This window comes from Alosa pseudoharengus, unplaced genomic scaffold (assembly GCF_046254945.1).
Source record: "Alosa pseudoharengus isolate Yale_2024_CS ecotype anadromous, Long Island Sound unplaced genomic scaffold, YU_APseudo_1.1 YU_APseudo_1.1_scf_19, whole genome shotgun sequence".
Taxonomy (NCBI): Eukaryota; Metazoa; Chordata; class Actinopteri; order Clupeiformes; family Clupeidae; genus Alosa; species Alosa pseudoharengus.
The window spans coordinates 31,978,740-31,999,021 of record NW_027468657.1 but is presented as its reverse complement, the minus strand read 5'-3'; the positions used below and the strand labels follow the sequence as shown (position 1 = coordinate 31,999,021).

The 20,282-nt window shown below is 40.1% G+C and overlaps 1 protein-coding gene across 4 annotated transcripts in view; it reads left to right on the top strand.

Annotated features, from left to right (window-relative positions):
- Positions 1 to 20,062, top strand: part of klhl4 (kelch-like family member 4) — a 30,018-nt gene extending 9,956 nt beyond the window's left edge. For all 4 annotated transcript variants that reach the window (XM_076292385.1, XM_076292383.1, XM_076292384.1 and 1 more), the window contains 10 exons: positions 9,026 to 9,193; positions 9,711 to 9,847; positions 10,462 to 10,658; positions 12,711 to 12,923; positions 13,050 to 13,236; positions 13,495 to 13,719; positions 16,135 to 16,297; positions 17,216 to 17,428; positions 17,954 to 18,125; positions 18,459 to 20,062. In XM_076292385.1, the coding sequence (XP_076148500.1) occupies positions 9,051 to 9,193; positions 9,711 to 9,847; positions 10,462 to 10,658; positions 12,711 to 12,923; positions 13,050 to 13,236; positions 13,495 to 13,719; positions 16,135 to 16,297; positions 17,216 to 17,428; positions 17,954 to 18,125; positions 18,459 to 18,518 (1,710 nt within the window). In that variant the 5' untranslated portion in view covers positions 9,026 to 9,050 and the 3' untranslated portion in view covers positions 18,519 to 20,062. The remainder of the gene's footprint in view (positions 1 to 9,025; positions 9,194 to 9,710; positions 9,848 to 10,461; positions 10,659 to 12,710; positions 12,924 to 13,049; positions 13,237 to 13,494; positions 13,720 to 16,134; positions 16,298 to 17,215; positions 17,429 to 17,953; positions 18,126 to 18,458) is intronic.
- Positions 20,063 to 20,282: the final 220 nt, after the last annotated feature.

The window sequence follows — 20,282 nt, the reverse complement described above, 5'->3', positions numbered from 1 at the left end:
GCTTTATTACAACCACCCCTCTCTCCCTCACACACATTTGCTATTTTCTTCCATGCATTCTGGTTATACTCTTAAAACTGCACTCTTTCATTAAGAGTTATTTGATGTTTTGCACTGTTTAATATGAGTGGAGTAGCTGTGTAAACAAAGACTATAACAATAATGTGCTACTCATTTAGTTCTAAGAAAACATTGAAAATATCACATTCAGTTTAGTTCAACCGACATATACATATTTTAGCTATTCCATGTAAGGCATAAAAATATGAACAACCACTATAATGCAGATTTTTTCCCCAAGCCGTAATAATGTGTTCTCCATATCTTTATGTGGAATTTATGATAGATTGATCTAAATGAGTTTTCCTTGTTTGCTGAACAGATGTGTTGCTGGCAAAGAGGCCCATTCCAATTTGCTTTTACAGCTGAGGTTCCCCATTAAGTTTCCCATCATAAACCAGTGATGCATAATTTGTCACCATCTCAGCTGTGGTCATAAGAGGACTGACAAATAGTTCAACACAGGAAATATGACAAGGCACAACGACTATGAAGATCTCACTTTTCATTGTCATAATTACTCTTCCTGTACTGACTGCTTCATTTTGAATACCTCAGCAACCGCACACAACTTAATAGTGGCACTGCAGTACCCTCTTGAGAGCAATGTGTGTGTGTTTGTGTGTGTGCGTGCGTGCGTGTCATTGGTAGACCTCCACTTCTCTGTACTCCATTTAAACATTTCAGGCCAGCCTTTTTTATCTCGAGTCAAGCTGATATCACAGGGAGGATTCTTTTTCCTCATTCCCCTTGTCGGTGGTTGGGCCTGAAATCTAAGCAGCATCTGTGATGTCTGTTATCGTTTGTTTGGCCCGACTGTCAGACTGACAGCAGGTCTGCCCACTACAGTGTCACAGGGTCCAGCGCTCTACAGCATATGGCACTGAGCAAACAAACACCAGTCTCGCTCTCTCCTGTCGCGACACAATCAAAACACTTTGATCAGGACTCGCACCACCCAATGCCACATCAATATTAATGTCGGGCCAGCTCAGCCAGAGTGTGTTTGCATGAGGAGATGTTTTTTTTCTGTGCTTATCTTTCTTCAAATTGACTTTGTATTACTAGTTCAGTCACATTTTGTTGACATGGTCACACCTAAGATCAAAAATGCCACCCAAACACACAGCATTAGCACAGTCATAACGCATGACTCACAGATTCAGTGATTGGTAATCTGTTAAGCCTTATTTTGTGAATAAAACACTCAGTGCAGACATTTGACAAATAACAGTTGTTGTGACCAGCCATCTGAATCATCACCGTAGATAACTTTAACAAACTGAAATAATTACTGTAGTAGTATAATAGTAGTTGGTTTTCTTTGAATTTGGCAAAAAAGTTCAAATATTTAAAATTGCAATCTACCCTTGGTTTGATCCGCTGATGTAAGGGGTCCTTTACATGTCGTCCCTGACCCCGTCATAAAGGGAATATGGGATAGTTGAGTCAGCAGCGGTTATTTTGAAGGATATCTCAATTCTCACCATATTGCCTTGGAGAGTTATGACAGCAGCATCCCCAGGAATGAACAGTAACTCAAATAGGCTCTAAAAGCTTCATCTCAGCAGTAGACTCATGGCATCTTCATAAACTGTTGACATTGACACCTTGACTTCCATTGTTCCGGTCTGATTATAACCTGCTGGTATATAGACAGACACAGAGAGAGAGAGAAGGAAAGCTACAGCAGAATGTAGTCTATAATAGGGAAGGGTGACAGTATTAGAGGGGAGAGCGACCACATACTGTATTGTTAGCCTGGTACATGTAGCCGTGGGCTGCTAGGTCTGTGGGTCTGTGGATAGGTGGATGGGTTCAGATCAGGCGTACCCAAAGTAGGCATTCCATCAGGTAACACTCCTTGCATCGCAGCAATCCAGTGTGTAGTACACTTCCTTCTGGGTGAATCAGTGGTGCCCAATTATGTGCAGCGTTTCCAATAAGCAGCAAACAACCAAACTGAGTAGGAAAATTGTCAGCAAAAATGATTAATGTTGTGCCTCATTTATTGCTGGTGTGATTAGGATGTGAATTAAGCCTGCGTATGAACTACAAATTTACTATAAATATACTAATTTCAGCTTTTAATTTCAATTAAATTTTTCATGCAATTTGCATTACATTTAATGTTGATTTTTTTTGGCAGTTTTCCTCTGTCTGAACTACGTTTAACTGACATATTTAATCTTCAGAGTGCAATTAACATGCTGATGAAAATGTTGAGGGCAAATTTAAACAAGTAAAACCCCATTTTCCTTACGATGCCAGCTTAACCTGATAGTGCATGAGCACAAAGCTCAAATGTGGCATGCTAAAATATGAAGATAGCCCACAGACCACTTTTAAATTGCAATATCTTTCTGTGTGAGATCTCTCTTTGTTTTTTTAACTTCCCAGAAACTGGTGACTCAAATAATGAGGTACTTTCCACAGCAGGATAGAGAATAGTGCTCTCAACCCTGTATGAGGTAGCCTGAAAAGTACCCGCTCCTAAACTAGACAGAAATGGCCAATAAATAAATATGAAACCCACAAACTAATTGCTAAATCTGCACATTCAGCAGCGAATAAGAAAATCCTCAGGCTCAGCAGTGCAGTATCAGGTGATGGCTCCTGATGTCAAATCTCCACTGGAAAAGGAGTGCATATTTCGCCTCTGCACTTCTCTGCAAACTATTACTGAGAAAATATTCATTTCTTCTCATTAAGGACAACAGCCCCTGTTGTTTTTATAGACCACCACTGAAACATACTCTTATGTACAAATCTTGAGATACCCTCACATTGCAACTGTTATACAAAATACAAAATGTGTAATGATAGATAATGAATCAGTTGATCAAAAATACCTTATATCATCTATGCGGTAGCAGAAATTCTGCTGACAGGGCTTTATGACAAGTGGGATTCATAAATAGATTGCAAGGCATGTTGAGACCATAACTCGTTCACATTACTGTAGCAAGAGCAATTTTCATGGGCTCTCAGAGACAAAAGGCAATGACTCTTTCTACCAGCAGCTATTCCCCTCATATATATCTGAGCTCAAAGGCCCTTGGCTAATACAGATGGCTTTAGTACAGATCATTTGTGCCCTTGGTTATAGAGTGAAAAGGTATTTTATATCTGTATTAAAACACCTTAGACAGCCATGTGTGGCATTGAATTACCTTGACATTTTTTCTGAAGCTATTTTTAGATAATACAATAATTCAGTGCATTACAAACAAACTTCTGTCAGTGTCAAATCCATTCCTGCTTGTAGTGACATTTGCCTTCTACACCACCACCACCACCATCACCCCTTTATGATCACAAATGCCACACGGTATTCAAATGCCACACAACAGTACAGGGCTACAGGTGGACAACCAGAGATGAAGGACCCCAGGAATTCACAGCAGTCTCTAAATCCTCTGGCTAGCTGGACAGTTATCTCATAAACAGACAGTCCCCTTTGATTGGTTCAATACAGTGATTGCACTGAATAAAAAAGAATTCTTTAGCACACAAATCCTGGTATTAACATGAACTGAGATAAGGTTAAAAAGGAGGAGATAGAGTCCCTCTGTAGTCAATCCACTGGACTTAGAGGACAGAGCGAGAGAAATGATCATACAAAATATGTAGTCTTGTCGAGTCGTCTGGGCGTCTAAGAAGATTTCCAAGAAACAAACTGCCACAAGGGACTCTGCTGCTGCATACTGTAATCCTCTTTGAAAGTAGAATTCATTCAGCTCCTCTTAGGTTTTTTAACCATGGAATTGGCATTGTGAGGAAACTACGATAAGACATTAAATCCCACTTTTGAATTAAAAGAGTCATAAAGGTATAAGGAAGGGGAAAAAAAAAAAAAGTTTCCCCAGCCTAAAAGTACATTTTGTAACATGTGCCATGCCCTTCACATTTAGGAAGTATTTAGCGTAACAGTGTTACTGCATCTGTTCTCTCTCTTTAGCTCACCCATGGAAAAGAAACATGCTTGAGCAAAATGATGCAACATTATCTTATCCAACTTGGGAAAAAATCCTGCCAAAAAGAACGAAAGCTTTTGGCTGTACTAGTGTGTGATTAGAACTTGCCGAAGGCTGCCTCTCGAAAGGTCAAGCGTATCAGTGCGTAATGTTGAGGATGTGGGCAGTGACATAGACTCAAATCCTGGAATATGAACCAGGAATTACATGCCCCAGCCTGTAGCTGTCCTGAAATACCATGATTCCGATACAGTTTTGATGCAGATTTGGTGATTAAGACTAATTTTGTTGTTTCTAGGCATACAGTATATCTTGCATAATACATTTCTCAATCAAAATATCACTCTCAATTACAATTTCAGTTTGTGCTGATAAACCTTTGATGAGATATAACCCATCAGTTTGTCTGGATCCTTAAATTGATTTCTGTATTTTGTAGCAATATGTTGCAACTCAGTGGCAACTCAGTTCAATCGCTGCATAATATGGATGTGTTCATTTTGAAAACCCTATTGCTTTTTTATTTGTTTTGCTGCTGTCTGAACCATGGGAGGATTATACCTCAGTCAAGATCATTCTCAGAAAGTATTATTAACACAAAGCCAATTTAGTGTGATGCTATTAATGAAATCTTCAATGGCACTGCATATCATGAAAACAATACCACACAAATGGGGCATATTACCTTTTAGAGGAACTATTTTATTGAATAAACACTGAATTGGTCATAACTCTTTTCTACAAGCCAGTCCACCCCTTCAGGCCAGTCACAGCTTCGGAAAGCTGCTGACTCTAGAATGGACAAAATTACCAAAAGCTTTTTTAAAATAGTGTGTTTGGTTTGGACCTGAAGATCTTTCCTCTTTGATTCTTGCCATTGCTAATCTCCAGCGGCACCCTGAAGTGTGTGTGTGTGTGTGTGTGTAAGAGTGTGTGTGTGAGTGTGTGTGAGAGAGAGAGAGAGAGAGAGAGAGAGTGTGTGTGTGTGTGTCTGTCTGTCTATGTGTGTGTATGTGTGTGTGTGTGTGTGTGTCTGTCTGTCTATGTGTGTGTATGTGTGTGTGTGTGTGTGTGTGTGTGTGTGTGTGTGTGTGTGTGTGTGTGTGTGTGTGTGTGTGTGTGTGTGTGGCAGATTCTCCTTTGCTTTCATATCTGAACTGCCCAGAAATTGAAACGTTAATTAATACCTCTCTGTGCATATAAATAGGGGGACATGGGCAAAATGCAAAATGACTCATCCTCCCCATGATGCCTTGCAGCAAAGATCATGACATGAATCTCCTCAGAGGCTGTTTTTCTGCCTGTGCCAGGAAACCCCTGGGCATGCAACAGGTCACTGCCTCTAGGCTGGAAAAATGTTTTTTACTTCAGTATTGGCTGGGTTCGATGTCAGAAAGTAGATATTTTATTATTGGAAAATAACTCATGGCCTAAAGTCTACTGTAGTCTCTCATACTATATAGCACACATACATTGATAAATTAATACATGATGTTACAGAAAGAGTCATGCTTGAGGTGCATCTAGTGAGAATACTTTGAGGCTGGTGATTCAACTGGAAGCCTCTATTTTAAGATGAATTCAGTGATGTTTGCTCAAGTGTGCATCCCACAAGTTATTGATTTGGAAATGTGGAGTTCTGCTGTGCAATTCCACACATTTCTAATACTGCAACTATAACATCATGTGCTCTAAAATACAGATAGCCACTAGGATCTTTTGTGAAATTATATATAAGTATTGTATTATACGTCTAGTCGTCTACATGCAGAATCAAGTTCTTTGCAAATGTATTTATTTATTTATTGATTATATCTATCTACTTTACTGTACTTTTACAAAACCTTGCTGTATTTCATAAGATAACTTTAATAATCAAACGCATTTCCCCTGAGTTTTGTGGGTTGGTGGTTCAATATCTTTTGCCAGGCGAATGTTTGTTTTGTCTATGAAGAGGAGAGAAAGGCTTTATTGCCTGCATTACCTGTACCTGGAAAGGCAATGGAAACTAGTCAAACCAAGGGAGAGTTACCAGTTACAGTGTTAGACTCCTCCAATGGATGATGCACAGTTTAGGAGTTTGGCACAATGATATAATATGGAGATAAAGTAAAAAAATACCCACACCAGCAACATAATGCACGTGTGAGTATGTTCTGTTTGGTACCGAAACTCTGAAAATGTGCACACTCATTCACGCCAGAGTTCGCTGCAGGGTCTAAAAAACATTATCCAGTTTTAGTGGACTCTTTTTTTACTGCGGGAAAAAGCCTACGTAAACAGCCCTATTCCACTGACAAAAAGTAAACATTTTAAGGAAATTTACAGCTCTTCAGGATGTGATACAAAAGCAATTAAGGTCTGTGAAATTGGTAGACATAAAAAAGTCTTCAGCACATGCCTTGGAGCTGATATAAAGGCAATGCATCTAGATTTTACTGCCCCTCTCATTCAGCCTTATGTCTCATTCAGGGCAGGCGGTCCTGGGTCAGGCTGGAGCAGTGGCGACAGCCCGATAAATTACCAGAGTATTTAACATAAAACAAACAAGCCCCCTTGACGGCCATCAGCTCTTTTCTACATTCAGAGTGGAGAATTCAAACTCAGTCTCTAAAATGCTGATCTCTCTGGGGACTCCAATACCAAAACTTTACAGTTAATATGTAAAAAAAACAACTTATTTTCAAGGGATAATTAAGGTATCATAAATGTTTTTGTCAAAATGAAATGCTTATACAGTGTTTCCCTTACTACTGTGCACTTCACATTGTCAAATAAAGAAACACCTGATATACAGTTAAGTAACAGCCCTTAAGTTACAATAAAAATAGTCAATTAATAATACACAATATTAGTGTAAGCATTCCATTTTTCTCAGCAAAACCACTGAACACAACTAGATTTAGCCATAAATTCAGACATAATTAAGAACTTGGTTCGTATCTGACAGATTAAAAGACTGTAAGGAAATTTTAGTGCCTATTGATACACATAAGGAGATGTTGTATGGTTTCAGTATTGAAATCGATTGAATATGCTATTCCAAGTAAATTTAAATAGCCTACTTTGTATGTTTTTGGTCATTTTCATGTACTTGGGGCAAAAGCAGCATAGGGACAAACACTGTATATTTGAACATATCTACACAGATTTATATGTTTCCCTGTGAAACTTTCTTATCACCATTTTCTATTTCTAATACCGTTTGACGACATATTCTCTACCTCGGTGTAGCAATGGTCATTCTTGCAGTTCATGTAGCCTTCATAAGACAGTCTAGAGGGAGTGAGTTGAGCGTTCTTTTCTAGCGGGTATATAGAGCTCAGACCTTCAGCTCTGGCTTGAAAAAAAACAGCACAGTCCTCAGGTGTCCAGTGTTTGGCCGTTCCCTTCAAACTTGAAAGGTCCATACAAGTCCAGCTGGGCCTCCAAGCCCCTGACAGCTAACACGAGAGATACAACAGCATATTCTGTTTGTTGCTTACCTTAATGACCTTGCTGATAGGCCGGGTAGAGTCCACTTCAGTCAACTCTGGAGAAGCAGAGACATCATCACTGCAAAAGCAAAAGCAAGCAGATTTCTCTGGGTAAACAACTGATGTCTGTGCAATTACCCGTACCTCCATTACTTTTCTGTTATACATTTGGCCTCCAATGCAAGGACATAGTGGGGAAGGTTCTTTATGTACTGTCTTTGGAGATGCTACTACAGGTCGCGGACCTATTGATTCCACTAACTCAGCCTTCAGTTGGATATACACAGTAATTACAACTTTATTGCCAGTACATAAAATTAAGAGGATGTTTCTCCATTTACACAGAATGTTAAAGTGTTTTGAAGTTCACCTAGAGTTTGTTCAGTTGTTAAATACATTAATCACAAAGACTACCATTTTCACAAAGACTACCACTAGTACTGTCTGCTTATATCAAATTTGCAATATACATTCAATACAAAGAGTCAACCATAGCTTAGTAATGAAACATACAAAAAATATGTATCTCAGCATAAAATCGCAAACACTACAGAGTTTATATGATATTACTAAGTAAATGAAGATAGTATTTATTTCGAAATAACACTGGATTAAACAAGCTGTACTTCTATTACCCAAGACAGCTTGACTGCTCAAGCTGTGATCCAGACTGCTGAAATGTCAACGAGCGGATTTGCGCTGTGAAGGATACCAAAATAACATGTGTGAATTATTTGCAATGAGTTTGAGGGATTATTTTGATGCTGAACAACAGCATGTAATCTACTGGTCCACAGGGATGGAAGCTCAGAATGAACAGTATCGCAACACTCTGAAGCAATAGCCAGATGCCCAGAAAAAGCCAAGTCTGTGGAAAAAGCACAAATTTTGGAAGGCAGAAGTTGCCCAGATTGTAAGCTGCCCCTTTGGAATACTGCAGTTCTTGATCCTCTTATTTACGGAGTTTAGCTGTAATGGTTTTAATTTCAGCCCTGACAAGTGTGAAGGAAGAAGATATCCAGTGTCATATGCGTCCCTCCGGGCACCATTGTATCAAGTTGTTATTGTATCACTTATCTGGTGGGTGCACAATATACACAGGACTGACAGAGCAACTCTATGGTCAGCCTGACACCCTGGTGTCATTTCAGTTCAGCAATTTTCTTTGGGCCTGCTCTAATATGCCTGGGATCAACACTAAATTATTGCAGGTTCATGCCTTGATACTATGTAATCTCTGATTTGTGTGTTTTATAATGGCAGCTACGGCTTAATGGCAGTTCGATGGGTCCCTGAGGGGCCAATTTGACAGGCGCAACCTATCAAGCATCAGCGGTGATATAGTGACAACCTCAATTGGCTGAGCCTGATATACGAGACAGATGTTGTTGTAAAATATCCTCTATTTTCAGGGCTCTGACATCCTCCTGCTTCCGCAGGCCAGTGGAGGTTTTATAAGGCATCGTCTCTCCTCCCCATCACTGACATCTGACCTTCCTTTTGATTTCATAGGTTGACTCTGAGCACCTATTCCAGAATGAGCACGCACAGCTCCGACGAGTTTTTCCAAGCCACAAATCACGCGGAGCAGACCTTCCGCAAAATGGAGACATACCTGCAGCACAAGCAGCTGTGTGATGTCCTGCTGATCGCCGGGGACCACAAGATCCCTGCCCACAGGTCAGCTGGGTTATCAATGCAAATAAATATGAGCATCTACAATTTGATAGACTTATCACAGTTACCCCTCATGTTTGACATAAACATATGGATAGTATATATGTGCTTTTCAAAGGAAAGAAATAAAGGAAAAGCATACAAACACTGATGTATAGTGATTACATGATCTGTCTTAAATCAAAGACAGGTCAGATGATTAGTTTGAAATGAAGTTAGAAAAATCGGAACTGTTTCAAATGATTTTACGTACGATTTTGAATTGTATAGTTATCAGCATAGTTAAAAAAAATGTTGAAGTTCCCTTCTGTGGCTGTGTACCTCAGGTCCCTTAAATATGTGGAAACCAAAATACAGTGTGTAAAATAAACTAGGCTGCGTTTATTGAACGTGCTCATTCTGTCAACAGATGTTCTTCATCATTCAAGAAATGTTGAACATACTGCAGCAGGAGCACAGCTGGCACCAAATGTACAACATTTCACTCTTGGCCTCAATGTTGTTGTTTTTGTCATTGCAGACTCGTTCTAAGTGCCGTCTCTGACTATTTTGCGGCCATGTTCACCAATGATGTAAGGGAGGCGAAACAAGAGGAGATCAAAATGGAGGGCGTTGATCCAGAGGCTCTGCGATCGCTGGTTCATTTTGCATACACTGGTGAGCCTTCTCATGATACTTTTAACTTTTATGGTTCGGGGGAGTTAAACAGAATTAAACCCCTTTTGAGGAATATTTCCTTTTATATGCTAACAAGCCCCTGAATTAGCCTGAAAGGAGACAAGAGTCCAATCTTTTATCACAATTTTTGCAAAACAACGTTTTTTCCCCAAGGTGCAGCATGATTATAGAAAGAGAGAATGAAAAATGACATGGACAGTTACAGTATCTTTTTATTTCAGTTCAATCTGTATTTCTCTTCACCCTGTCTGTCTTCATTCACCCTCATTCATCAAAGGTGCTAATCTAACTTAGTCTTCAATGAATATAAAACATTCTCATCTCTAGATTTACCTTATTTTTGGCTTATATGAGATTTCTTAAAGGCAGGTTAGATGTACTTTCATCTCCTTAGATACACATGCCAAGAGGCAGCTCATTCACCCACAGTGGCAGCCATTTTTAGTTACATCCTGTTTTCTTTTGTGCTGAAAGCGAAAGCACTGTAGCCCACCCATCCTTCCGATAAACCACATCTCCAAAATTATGCATGGGAGAGGTGCACTGAAAAAGCAAAACAAAAACAATAATGTTAAACACTCTTTATTCAATAGGGGTCCTGGAGCTGAAGGAGGAGACCATTGAGAGCCTACTGGCTGCTGCGTGCCTTCTGCAGCTCTCGCAAGTGATTGAAGTTTGCTGTAACTTCCTGATGAAACAGCTCCACCCATCCAACTGCCTGGGAATCCGCTCGTTTGCTGATGCGCAGGGCTGCATGGACTTGCTGAACGTCGCCCATAATTACACAATGGTAGGGCCTCAGCAAACTCGTTGCGCACTCACAGAAAATACTAATACAAACTCCGGATGGAGGCATCTAATCCGTCCACACAGAGAGCTTGATAGAGGACTGATTTCCACTTCAGACTGCCTGCTCAGTGCCTTTATTACTGGGAAATAGGCAGAGAACCATTGAGTGGAGACCAATTAGTTTGATAAGCAATTTAATCCATCAATCCACTCTCATGACTTGAATTATTGACAGGGAGACTGAGAGGCAGAGATAAAATGGTAGCTATTATCGTCATAGCATGGCATGCCATTGATTTCAGGATGTTTTTTGACCATCTCCAGCGTGAGAACACCTAAGCGTAGCCTTCATGAAAAGCCTGAGCTATGTGTTTGATATTCTTCAGGGGGGATCTAGATCCGCAGCCCAGCGTTGCAGGATGACATATCTACCCTGGTGCGGAAACAACTTAGGGAGATGGCTGTTATCTCCTAAAGGACATCTGCAGAGGCTGTTTACGTAGGGCTTCCCAGAGAGCCCAGGGGCTAATCTAATCACAGAGCACAAGCAGGATGACTTCCTGTTCAATCGCCTCCATAATGAAGGTGGGGAGAACAGGGCTTCCTCGGCCACAGTCCACTGGGCGCTGGCAGAAAAGTTCCATTTTGATAAGCATATTTTCCAGCGCTTTCTCGCCCCGGCCTCTGATGGTGACATCCTGCTCCTCTTGTGAAGCCATCACTGTGCCAATTAACCAGGCTGTGCTTCGTAGCCGCGATATTGTAGGTAGCAGTGGCCTCGGATGACTGACAAAAGCAGGAGTACTGTATCACAGAAGAAAAGCTTTTTTGAGCAAATCTTGTTATCTGCTGCCATGCAGTGAGGATAAACGTGGTATTAATATCTTCAGTACACAAACGCATCAACCTATTTAATGCTTCCTAGATATATAACGCAGGGGCGCAGTCAACATTGTTGGATTAATTCGTATTTTTGTATTTACTTGGAGCTGGATTAAAGGTGAAACCATACAAAACACTCTGCCATTTATATCATCAAACCCCCTAGTCAGCAAGTCTCTGTTGATATAGGCTACTTCCTTCTAAGCTCCTTCTTACTGCTGACATTTAAAGCCCCGAACATTTACCTCCAAGTGGCTTTTAAGCGATTGTTTCTTGTCGGGTAAGGTTATGATATTCAATTAATTTTTTGGGGTGCATATGGGGATAATTGCAATAATGGATTGGTACCAATGTCAAGCACCACTGGTGACAGAAGTGGAATCTACGCTAAGCAATGATTGGAGGAAAAGAAAGATCAATAAACAGGACTCATTTCATTACATCTCCAGTGCGCTTTGAAAAGCATGATCACATGATGTCAGAGGCGCTCCCATTCTGTAACTGATTGATGATCAATGGGATGCTTGTGTTTCTAAGTGACACGGACGTATCCTTGGGCCTTTCAGGGCATAGCGACACAGAGGTCCTTGCAATAAGCCCTGTTCACTGGGGCTCAGAGGAAACAACGGCTGAAAAGATTTGCTTGATCCTCGTGATATCTTTTATCTGGAATGAAGCCATTATATCAGTAGGCCATCTCCGATGTCCTTGAGGAAGTGATCAAGCAAATCACTGCAGACCTGCCAGCAGAGAGCTGAGGCAGGACCAACAGGGTGCAATGCAAGGCTCACTACCCGACTTGATTCACAACCTTCATTCACAGTAACTCAGGCTTTTGTCTCGCAGACCCGACTGAGAGTTCATTACATTATTAAAACACCACTATTACATTACATTTTTAAAATACCACTTAAACACCACTAAAAAGAAAGCATTTCGAGCTGTTACAAATGACTGACCCTCTCTATAATGTAGATCTTCTTAACACATTTTGATCAAAATACAGGCTAAAATTAAACATACATTTTGATATAAAAATAACTATACAATCATTAATGTAGTTATGGAGCATATTAACTTTTTTTTTTTTTTAAATCATTTTTCTATTTGCTCCATAGGCTTTCCCCCCTAGCTCTGCTCTGCCACTGATCATTCAACACTCTTTCCTCAGGAAAACTTTCTAGAAGTGATCCAGAACCAGGAATTCCTGCTACTTCCTACCATGGAAATAGTGAAGCTCCTGTCCAGTGATGACATCAACGTTCCAGATGAGGAGACGATATTCCAGGCTCTGATGATGTGGGTGCGCCACGACGTGCAGCATCGTCAGCAGGACCTGGGCGTGCTTTTGGCTTACATTCGTCTACCTCTTCTGCCACCTCAGGTCTGCCAAAGACAAATTACATATTACACTTTAATACCTTCACTGAACCATGCACAAGTCAACTGATTTAAGGTAATTGTGTCGGCTTTCAAATAATGTGCTTGCATTGCTGTTTCTCTCCGTCAGCTCCTGGCAGACTTGGAAAATAATAAAATGTTTTCGGAAGACCTGGAGTGCCAAAAGCTTCTCATGGAGGCAATGAAGTACCATCTATTGCCCGAGCGGCGGCCAATGTTACAGAGCCCCAGAACCAAACCGCGCAAGTCCACTGTTGGGGCTCTGTATGCAGTGGGAGGAATGGACTCAACAAAAGGTTAGTGTAGTAATCTTTGAAACTTGGATCTGTATTGTACTGTATGTATGCTTTGGATATATATACCTACCTGCATATATTAATAGAAGACAGATGTAGGGTTATGGAGACAGATGTGACATGGGTGATGGAGCTTATTCAACATGTTTGGAAGGAGCGTAAAAGTAAATGACAAGAGTATAGGTAACAGTTACATATAATGTATAATGATGTTGCAATCAGAGAAACAGTAGCAATCCAACTTCTGTTTTTGATCAGGCTCAACTACAATAGAGAAGTATGACCTACGCACAAACACATGGATTCAGGTTGGCATCATGAACGGGAGACGACTGCAGTTTGGCGTCGCCGTGATTGACAACAAGCTCTATGTGGTTGGGGGAAGGGACGGCCTCAAGACCTCCAATATGGTGGAGTGCTATAACCCATTCAGCAAAGTCTGGTCCACCATGCCTCCAATGTCTACCCATCGGCACGGTTTGGGTATGTTTGTGACCTACTTGTACTTTCTTTGTAGCCTGACTTCTCTTTTTTTCACAGCTGACACAGTCATTTATAAGAGTGAGATTTTGTGTTGCGTTTAGGATTCACTGACAAGCTCTCTCCAGAGGCTGTCAAATAAAATTAGTCAAAACAAATGGGTGAGGCCTAGAACACGACTTGACTCCCAATGAAGCGAGAGCCTAGATGCTTACATCTTACCGCCGGAACAGCAAATTAACCACCTAACCCCTGGTGCCAGCAGAAAACATGTTTAGCCCTAGGTTTCCTCTTTGTTTGTGCAGTAGAATACATCCAAGACAATCAATTCGACAAACCATTTTCATTTCTTCTCAGTGGTGGTGTACACAATAAATATCAAGAACAAAAACATTTAGGTCACGACTGCCTGCATGCACAGTTAACCTTGCCTAATTGAAAAGGAGGTTCCCCCGTTGGCTGTGATACGCTCAGATATGATTTATCGAATGAAAAAATAAATGTTTGTTTATTTAAATGATGTTTTATTATTTATTAAATTATGTGCCAGAGGCATATAAATATTATTAAGTGCCTGTCAGTGAACTTGTTGGTTTACAAGACTAAGACTCAACATAATACCGCAATAAATGCTTCTAAAAGCATCACTGCTGACAAGTCAGACTAAATTAGCTTCCATATAGGGCATTAAGCAGCCTTGTTTTGATCCAGTTTTAAAGCAAACAGTCTGGGAGGACATAAATAACATATGTGCCGATAGACTGAATGCTATTCCAAAGGCTGTGAAATCAAGGGCTACTGGATTCCTCCCACACAGAGCTGGATGTCATATGCTTGGGAAACACAGGGGTATAACACTGCTTTCCCAGCCAGTGCGAAGACAAAACTACACAATGACAGCGCAGCCTCTAGAGTGGTGCATGCACTGTATGATGCATTAATGCTACTCAATCACATACATGCTGCACATTGCACAAAACAGCTGTGTAAACAACCAACTGGAAAATGAATAGAGAAGAGTTTTTTACGTTGGCTTTAGAGTGCTGTGCTTTTGAACAGATTTATAGAGTAAGATATTGAGTAAGCTGTTAATGAAGTGATGAGAAGTATGTGGTGACTAAGAGGTATCCATTATGATGCACTGGCAAGAAGATGCTTTCAGTACCGCTGGCTTTCCATGCACTTGTCTCAAAACAGCTTATGGCACCCGGTGAAATGCCACAGCAGCACAGTCAAACAATTGGTGTTCTAAAGAAATGAGCAGTTCACTGAAGGGAATGATGGATTTGGGTAAATGGAAGAAGAACGGAGAAAATTGAAGTAGTAATACTGAGAGTAATTTAAGTCCGTATGTGGATTGAAAGTCATAAAATCACATTTGCAGCTCTTTAACATCTGCACTGCATCAATAATATTGCAGATTATAAAAGATGGATGGTGGACTTAAAAACCCTCTCTCTAAATTACACTCTAGACCAGTGAGAAGAGAATTGCTGAAATTAAATGCAAATAACAAAGTATTAAATATCGACAGACTGTCAGAGTTATGAGAGAATCCATAGGAAATGCAACTAATATACAACAATGAGTCAAAGTACTGTACATAAAACAAAGAAAAAAGGAGCTTTTGTTATAGTTTGAGCATTCACAGGTATAACATAATATTTATTTACCAGCCTAATTAGAGTCTATATCACATAAAAAATGTAATTGTGCTGATTTAAAGACAGCATTGGCAAAACACCTACTAGCCTTTTTTAGAAGATCATATATTACACTTAACAGCATATCACCATTGGTCTGAAAGCTGCAGATGACCTCACACAATGTAATGTTTCTGTGGTCTGAATAACATGTCAGGGTTGCTCCGAAAACCTTTTGTGTGCTGCCAGTTTGGGGTTATTGAAGGTTACACGAGAGAAGGTAGTATATATTGCAGTTGGTCAAGAAGCTATTTATACATCTAGTAGCAAAAAAGCAGCATGCCAAGATTTATTGCAGGAGCATAAGGGGGCTCTTCTGCAGAGGAGACAGTCGGATGCAACATGAATACATAATGGCAGAGTCTCGCAGCAGCCATATTCGGGAGTTGGGGGTTGCAGATTTATTTGGTATTTTAATGTAAGTGGGTGGTCTTTAGTTTTCATTGCTCTGATATTACCCTGGTTTGTATAAACACACTCTGATTACACATGATTGTTTCAACGATTAATTTGTAAATACATGAGTAAGAATGTCTTTCTTGTCTCCTGCCCTCGTTATTATTATTATATCGTCAACCCTCAACTCTAATTTGATTCACCCCTCTATGTCCAAATCCAGCTTGCTCAAACCAGAGACACATAAATGTGTCAGTTGAATGTATGTGTAGTGTAAATATAATTATTACTTTTCTCGTTTTTTCTCTTTGTCGAGAAGGCATTGCAGTGCTGGAAGGCCCTATGTATGCTGTGGGGGGGCATGATGGATGGAGCTATCTGAACACAGTGGAGAGATGGGACCCCCAGGCGAGGCAGTGGAATTATGTGGCCAGCATGTCCACTCCGCGCAGCACAGTGGGCGTCACAGCCCTCAATGGGAAGTAAGTAATTAGAGCGGTCACAATTACCGCCGCCACGCGTTACTTAAGGACACATTCCAGTCCGATATTCAAAGGATGCTTTATGATGAACTCGTGGTCAAATAAGCCAATCTATATGGTCACTTGGTGCAGAGCAGACACTATGACAGCTCCCAAATACTCAATAGACTGAGACATCTGCCTATAGTCTGAAAGTAAAAATAAAAAAACTCCCATCCTGCACAATGTCGTTATCCTGCTGATTATGATTATAAATCTACCCCACCCCCCAGCTTTTTATAATGACACTGTCTGTATTAGGTGGCTCATCCAATACATTTTGTTGGCCCCAAATGGCTGCCTGGGAAGGTAATGGGCTCAGAGACCAGTGAGTCTCAAATGTCTTTTACATTAGACCAGCTCTGGAGCAGTATCAGAACATGATGGAAAAAAACACAGCTGTTTGTTTTTTACTGGGGAAAATGGAGTCCGTTGATACACTATAGCCGAGAGACTGACTGAGCAATTTCTTCTCCATGGCAGGGTCAGGATGTGCCCAGACAACAATTTGCCACCATATATTCTAGGATCCTAAGAATGGACAGTAGCCTAACATGCTATGTGAATTTGGTTATGTTATTATCACGCCGACTTGCTATGATGTAAGCTAAAACAAATAACTTCAAATGAATTCAAAGATGCAATGTTTAGAATTTCCTGTTTCATTTTAAGTCATAATGTAGTTTAAATATTCTGAAGATCTTGCTCATGTTTTTTTTTTTTTTAGCTTAGGCTATCAAACACCTGCATTGCTTCTGAGTGTGATATGAGCTATTTATTTACTGTACCTTGCCCTGCCTTGTTCACTGAGGAGCCTAAAATAACATAATCTGTTTGGTCAGTAGCAAGTATGACTGACTTATCCTTGTATTTTTGCAGGTTGTTTGCAGTAGGTGGTCGGGATGGGAGCTCATGCCTTCGGTCAATGGAATGTTTTGATCCCCATACCAACAAGTGGAGTATGTGTGCACCCATGTCCAAGAGGAGAGGCGGTGTAGGTGTGGCCACTTACAACGGTTTCCTGTATGCAGTCGGAGGGCATGACGCACCAGCTTCAAATCATTGCTCTCGTCTTTCTGACTGCGTCGAAAGGTAAACATTAGATCCTGTAACATTCAAAATGTTCTACAGTATGGTAGCCTATTTCAGGGAATTGAAGAGAAGAATTGTTCAAAGCCAATGGACTATCAACAGAATATCAATGTCAACACAGCAGGCATCTCTGTAGAACCCTGTAGATTAATCTTTTCTTCAGCCGGAGAACTAGCAGGACAACATGGAGGAGTGTGAAATAAATTGCGATTACTAGGTTTTTGGCGCCATCTACTGGAAATTACACAGCATGATCGTCAAATTTAGTCCATTTCAGAACCCTGCGATAGCCTGCTATACTTTTAAAATGGGGTAGAAAGGGGAAATTCAATATCCACAAGCTATAACAACTAAAACTATAGATAATAAGGGAAGTAAACGTGATGAATATTGTAATAATAAGACAATCAGTCTGCTAAAGAATAAATAAATCAGATCATAATCATAAGATAAGATTTAGGCCCTATGCTGTTATTTTCAGTCTACCAGGCTGTGATGGTTGACTGTCCCTTCCTGTCATGACAGATACGATCCAAAAACAGACACATGGACTACCGTGGCATCTCTCAGTGTTTCCCGGGATGGTGTCGGTGTCTGTCTTCTAGGAGACAGACTGTATGCAGTCGGGGGATATGATGGACAGTCCTACTTAAATACTGTGGAATCCTATGATGCTCAAAACAATGAATGGACAGAGGTAACACTCAAAATTGCCCCTTTTTCAATGACCATCTGAACATCTGGAAAATGTATGTGTAAGCATACTTGTGCCATAGAACAACAATTTCATTGGAGTAATATGTGATAATCAACAAAGAATTGTTGACTCTGTTGACCCCGTTTTTGAGGAGAGAATCTCAGTAACCGAATCTCTAATCCACTTACATTACCTATATTAAAAACTGGAGCTGGGATGTGGAGGCTAAGGATTTGTTTATCATTAATCTTTGTTTAATTTGTTTTATTTTATTTTTTATAAACAAATATTTTTATGTTTGTCATTAATCTTATCTCCTTACCTCTCGTATAGGAGGTCCCACTGAAGATCGGAAGGGCTGGAGCTTGTGTTGTGGTTGTGAAACTGCCTTGAGGACTCTGACTTTCCTCATGGGAGACAGGAACTATGGGGAGGAGGACACCGCCATGGACTCTGCTTTCAAAGACAGACACATGTATGCTTCTCATCAGGCAGCGTATTGACAAGGATACAAGAGTTATCAAATCAAATCAATCCCTTGATTTTTAACACTGATTACAACACAATGCGTCCACTTTGTACAATGAGGATCCAAAAGCCTTGTGTCAGACAGCAGTGACTGATTTCATTGAAGGAAGACACACTTCCTTCCAACACACTACTTACCGAAAGGTGAAGAGGGAGCAGCTAAAATGTAAAAGAGAGCTACAAAATCTTTCATCTCTAGGAAATCACTTCATGATTACCTCATTGTACATCTTCAAATGTTTCATTATTCCTGCATTTTAGGTGCACACTATAAATCTGTATTTTGAGATAAAATAAGTACTACTATGTTTACTTCATTTCTAGATGTTTTGTGAACAATGTATTTTAGCCTTTTTAAGAAACACTGTGAATATTTCCAATATTGTGAGCTTGCAACAAAACAACAGCTAGGTTACGTAAAGCACTTGCAAGTAACCATGACACACAGTTGCCATCCTGACGCAGTCTTTGTCTAAAACCCAGATTTAGCACGCATCTACTGAGTTTATTATTATTATTACTATTATTTTTTTAAAGTAGCTGACAAACACCAAAGTCATTAGCACGCTTTAGGGGTCTTGTCTTGATGTCGATGAAATTTACACAATAGTGAATATGCAACTATATCATATTGATATTTCGCTTTACTGTAAAGATTTTTGAAAGTTTGCCAATGACTGCAACCATGTGCTTCATTTCCAGCCGATGTTTTGACATTTCTAACGGGTTTCTTTTTAGAGCATGCTGCTTTGAGACAGTTTTTATGCTTCTCTGCAATACTTTGAAAATTGCTTTCTATTTTCATATGACTCTAAGGCTGATATGAAGTGATACTTTTTGCTGGTGAACTCTTTGACCCCTCATCCACAGGCTCTACACTAAAGTTAAGAGGAAAACTGGCTTCCGTTACTGCGCGTCTGTTGAAAGGCACAAACGTGCATCAAGAAAACAAAATTCCACAGTGATATTGTGAGGATTAGCTGACCCCACTGCCAGCATCTTATAATGACAGATGAATGTTTGAGCTAAATACCCAATATTTGCAAAGACACTTTATGTCTGTTTGCTATGACGAAGAACTCTTCTGCACTTGGAGGGGCCTTATTGATGGCTCTGAAATAGAGATCTGTCCAGCCTCGTATTGCGGCAAGGGAGTCTTCCATTCTGGGTTTTGAAGATGCTCAAATTATTGGGTGTTATGTCCAGTTATTCTGCAATTTAATGGTAGGGCTTTTACATAATGGTTATTAAGATCTGAAGAAGTATTGCAGCCATACAGAGAACATTCTTAAGAAGATGAAGTATTTATAATTGCAAAAGATGTGATGCCTTTAGGAACGTTTTCAATTGTTTTTCATTATTTTATATAGCATGTGGGCTTACAAATAAACATGTCCATTCTCTTTTCTGAAAAAGTTGTCATCATTATTCTGGTTCTGACGCACAAGGTCTACATGGCTCACATACTTATATCTATATCTATAAACAAAACATCTCCGTCTCCATATTTGACAGAGCAAAACATGGCCTTGCAGACATGGCCTAAACTATACCAGAGTTATTAACTTACAGTGGTATCCAAGTTGATGCATGAGCTCTACCAGTGGTTGATATTTCAGTAGTTTGGAA